We start from the raw sequence: 5212 nt of genomic DNA on the forward strand, positions 1-5212 counted from the left end.
GCATTGACAATTAAAGATAAAACCATTTTTGGCAATGTGCCCACTGAGTATATCAAATACTCAGCCCTGCATGTTATTTTCAAATGTGCAGGTTGAACGTGTACGAGGAGGCGAAGGTGTTGGGACAAGACTTTTAAATAAGTAGTTAGGTAACCCAAAGTAGCATGTCTTCATACGTGCTATTTTGTCTTGGACTCTTCCGCTGCAAATCTAGAATTATGTGCTAGAAAGCTATGAACTTAGTCTTGATACTCTGAACACGTTTTGACTATGAACCCATATGCCTTTGATACTATTGATTTAAGTGATTTCATCCTTTTATTGTTGTCCCTTGATTATTGAGAATTTTTAGTCGCGAAATAGCTACGCTCACTAGCACTAGGGAGTTGTGGTCGTGTAATAATCACCTAAATAGAGTCTTTTTATAAATTTATTTAATTTGTAATTTTCCTTGTGCAAGCCCCAACAACTTCCCCATCATTTGATAAACAATACATACATGTAATGTAGGTGAAATTAAAATGGCTGAGGGGCACCCCACCTTAACCCTGCTTATGCTCTCTCCTATTTTATTATCTATTTATTTATTCTTTTATACATTTTTTCTTAATCATCATGCTTAAAAAAATGATCATTCTATTAATGTGGAATGGAGAGATTACAAATGTCTAAAATAAAAGAAAAACATCTCAAATATAAATACTTCTATGTCTATGGTATCTTAAATGATTTATTATAGATATTCTTACTTATATTATTTTTATTTTAATATGCCCAATCAATTTTTAAAAATATGATTTTAATAGTAATAAAAGAAAAGTACATAAAAATTTCGCCCACACCTACCATAACCAAACTCCCAATTCTTGTAACTAGTGAGGAATATACCGAGCTTTGGGTTTTATAAATTTTATAAAATTAAAAAAGTCAATAAAATTTTCTAAAATATTATAATCGAATCGATTTCATAAAACAAAACAAAGAAGGATTAACACGCATCAAACGAAAAATTTCTGTTAATACTTTACATGTCGGTAAAAGTTTTTTAGCTGCAGACTACAGAAATTATGTTCGAAATTTGATCAGAATTACCGAGGGATTGGCCACCGTCGGAAATTCAACTTTTTTTTATAGTGATATCTCATATTTCTTATTACCAAAATAAACCCTTAAAATACTTTTAATAAATTGAAACTTTTATTTTACATATATTATAGGTTGTATTTATTTTAAAAAGTCTAACTATTTACATTAGTAAATATATTAGTATAATATTTTAATAATTTGAATTTTTAAATTATGTAGTTTCAGTCAATTATTATTTCTCTTATAAATTTCATCGGTGAATTAAAATATGAATAATATTTTGATTAATAATACTCCCTCGTCCATGAAAATAGTCTCATTTTACTATTTTTGGGATGTCTACAAAAAATAGTCTCATTCTTAAAAATAGAAAGTTTCTCTCCCATACTTTTCCCACTTTATCTTCCCTCTCTCATAATTTCATTATCTCTCTTACTTTACCTACTTTTTCTCCTCATTTCTCTTTACGAATTTCTCATTAAAACTCTTGCCATGCAAAAATGAGACAATTTTTTTGACAGAGAGCGTATTTTTTTGCCTCCCAATCCTGTTTCATGCATGTGTTTTATAGCAAAACTGCACTGAAATCAGCAAACTAACGACCCTTTTTGAGCCAGGTGGTGTGTAGATTTCGCCGGAAACCGAAGATCACATCATTCTAGAGGGCGAAAGCAAAAGTGCGGAAAAGAAGAGAAAAGAGGCAGCTTTTGAGCTCCTCAATAACAGGAGGATTCAAAAATTGCAAAGTGTGTGCAATTGGTTTTTCTTGTCTTCTCCTTAAAGATCCTTATAATTGCCAATAGATTCATCCCACAAGGAACTTAGATCTAGAGTTGGTCATAGGTTAGAAGATCTTTGGTTTTGCAATAAAGCTTCAAGGTTTACACGTGGAGAAGTAGCAAGTCACTTCTATTCTTTGGAGAATCACAATTGTAAGATTCAATATCATAATTTAATATAAAATTATGTGATTAATTGCGCAATAGCATGTTTATAAATGTTGTAGCATGAAATTGAATCGATCCACATAATCACCTAAATAGATTCTTTTTATAAATTTATTTAATTTGCAATTTTCCTTGTGCAAACCCCAACTGTCACGACCACAAACTTCCTAATGATGGTGACTGCATCTAAACGTGATTCAATAGCACCTTAAAATCAAGGGATGAAGAATAAACATGATTTATAAGAAGAAACCTAGGACAAAAGTCTCGCAGGTGAAAGTGAAATGGACAACATAAAGTCAGAGTGCGGTCTAGGTTCACAATCCCTCTAACATAGAATCCTATTACAGCGGAAACGTCCAAGACAAGGCAGTATGTATGGAGACATACTACCCTGGGCTACCTATTGACTTATTCGAGGATTCATTCCCAACACCATCGCCTGCCCGTCCACGTTCAACCTGCACATTTTAAAAGAAACATGCAGGGCTGAGTATTTGATATACTCAGTGAGCACATTGCCAAAAAACAGTTTTGATTTTAATTGTCAAGCCACAGTTGAGAGATCACGGGGTTTTTATTTAAAAGGCCCGAGTCTCTAAATACTTTTCCTTTCATAAAGATTTTGATTGCGCAATCATATGACATAGATCTACCATATCTGAACATTGTGTGAACCGGGAATGTGGCCACATTCCACGACGGTCACTGGACCGGCCAACCCCTTTTGTTAGCTCACGGTCCCCTTATGTGTACACTAGTCCGAGTAGGGTTTGCGGCCCTACTGGGACCCGAATTCGATTTAGCATAAATTGGCATAGCCAAGCAGATAGGTAATCATAAAGCAAAACATGGCATGACAACATACTTGAGCAAAAATTCACATTTTCATACTGAAATCACATTTTGAAAGAATGCCCACCTCAAAAGCTAAAGCTCCTTCCGGAATTTCCTTAATTTGGTCTTAGATGACGTTCGAAGACGTCCCTTTAGGAAAATAAAAAGGATACTTTATTAGATTTTGAGGTATCCATTAAGCTTAGACATGAATGCATCCTAAGTGCGATGATCATTTTATTCTTCTTTTAAAATTTTCTAGAAGAGTTCTAGAATTCTTGAATATGAATTAAATCAGTAGATTTAATTAAATTAGTAAAATTATTCACTTAACTAGAGGGTGCTACCTCCCATGCCATTTATGTAAACATACAAAAATTTGGCTCGAGGTCTAAATACTCGTTAGCGTATCGTAGTTTCTTAAAATTAATCATTTGAGCACTCTTGCTAGTTTCCGAAAAAAAAATTTAGACTTATCTTCGTGGAATTAATTTGTGGACTATTAATTAATTCATAACATATAAAGGCCCATGATTTAAATAAATTCTTAGCCCATGCTTTAATTAATTAGTGGCCCAACCTATTACTAAAGAGGCCCGATACAAAAAAAAAGGAGGCCCAATACCTAATTAATAAAAAGAATTGGCCCAAACTCCCTACCCTAACCATCGACCCCTCTCTCTTCCTCCTTCATTTCCAAAATTCCCCAATCACAAACCCTAAACTCTCCTCCCTCCTCTCTCTCGGCGACAACGCCGCCTGTTCCGCCGCCACCGCCTCGCGGCCGCCCTCATCGGTCGCCGTCCTCCGCCGCCTCCTCCGGCGGCGCTTCTCCTCCTCGGCGAAAACGCCGTCAACCGCCCATTTCCGTCCAGCACTCTCCCTCTCTCTCTCGGCTGAATTTGCCAGCGTCAGCCCGTCAGCTCTGTGCTCACGATTTCCGTCGAGCTCAGCGACACTATCGCCGGAGTCGCAGTGCCTCCTCGCCGTCTCCTTTCCCCCCACAAATTCATCCCCTAAAATTGATTCCCTAAATTGAGAATGAGGAGCTGAGCCTCCATCCCCTTCCTACGACCTCTCCGGCGCCGCTACCTCGATGGGAATTTCGGAGCTCCGTCAGCGCTGGCTCCCACACCGTCCTTCACTCCGCTACGGGAGCGGCAGCTCCTCTCGCCGCCGTCCCTTGTCGTCCGCCTCCTCCGTGAGGCAGCCACGACACTTACCGGAGGCTCACGCCCCCGCTTCCTCTGCGCTCCGGCGGGCGCTCTTCCTTCCCGGCGAATCAGTGGTGGAGAGGAGGCATCGCCTCCGTCGCGACGGCTCCACCTCGCCGTTCGCCGCTGCTCTGCGCCGAGCTTTCTCTCGCCGTCGAGCTCTTTCTCCATCAAGCTCTCCGGAAGGCAGCGATCTTTACTCGGCGGCGCCGACGCCAGCCGCCGCTGCCTCGCGCAGCTGCTCCAGCAGCGCCACCATTACAGCCAGTTCTCCGGAGCTTCGTTGTCATTCGATCGCACTAAGCTAAGCTTTCTAACTCCCATTATCTAGTTCATTATGTTGAGTTCATTTCTGGCAATAGCTTGTGGTAAAGAAGTTCTTGACTATGGGGTGCTAAAGCTTTGATCCTCCTTAGGCAGTAGCTTATGATATTTCTTGTACTAAATTGTGTGATGTGGAAATCCTAAAGCTCTAAGTTCTTGAGTATGAGGTTCTAATATGATGCAGAGGGGAGTATCTTGATTACCTTGCTTGTGGATTCCTCTTGTTTGTTGAGATACTTCTAGGCTCACTCCCTTCACTCTCCTTGCTCCCGCTCTAATTCTCGACAATGTGTGTGGTCATAGTGTGGCAGTGAGGCTGATTGGAGAGGGTGTATATATATTGGAGTTTGTTGGGATTTTGGCAGAGATTAAATCTGGACTCTTTGGCTCCTTGCTAGCTATTCTTTTGGTGGTTTATGGAGTATGTACTCGTGAGAAATAAATGGCTGTTGTGCAATAGTTGTTGCAGGGCTGACTTGCCTTCTATGGCAAATCCTTGGTCCTCTATAACTAAAGGAAATGTTGTTTCTTTTCTTCAATTAATAGCCCCCTTTATTTTCTTTTGTTTCCTAGTCACTAAACTTGTCTTTACTTATCTTGTAGGTGAGAGGAAAAGCATGGCTGCCTTGCGGCTGCCTTGAGACGTGGGTCAGCTGCCCTGAGTCTCCGTCGGCTGCCTGGGCTCGGCGACTGCACGGATATGGCGCGGTGGTAGTGCGGCGTGGGCTCGGGAAAAGAAGTCCAAGTGCAAGCTACCCTAGACTTTATTTCCTTGAGCTTTTGGTTCATTCAAGAGTATTGTAA

At 39.9% G+C, this 5212-nt stretch overlaps 1 protein-coding gene across 1 annotated transcript in view; it reads right to left on the reverse strand.

The window, feature by feature from the left end:
- Nucleotides 1-3560: 3560 nt before the first annotated feature.
- Nucleotides 3561-5212, reverse strand: part of LOC125188052 — a 3143-nt gene continuing 1491 nt past the window's right edge. The window contains exons 5-6 of the mRNA XM_048084790.1: nt 4612-4682; nt 3561-3900 (exon numbers count right to left, since the gene is read on the reverse strand). Of these exons, the coding sequence (XP_047940747.1) occupies nt 3561-3900; nt 4612-4682 (411 nt within the window). The remainder of the gene's footprint in view (nt 3901-4611; nt 4683-5212) is intronic.

Source organism: Salvia hispanica, chromosome 5, assembly GCF_023119035.1.
Source record: "Salvia hispanica cultivar TCC Black 2014 chromosome 5, UniMelb_Shisp_WGS_1.0, whole genome shotgun sequence".
NCBI lineage: Eukaryota > Viridiplantae > Streptophyta > Magnoliopsida > Lamiales > Lamiaceae > Salvia > Salvia hispanica.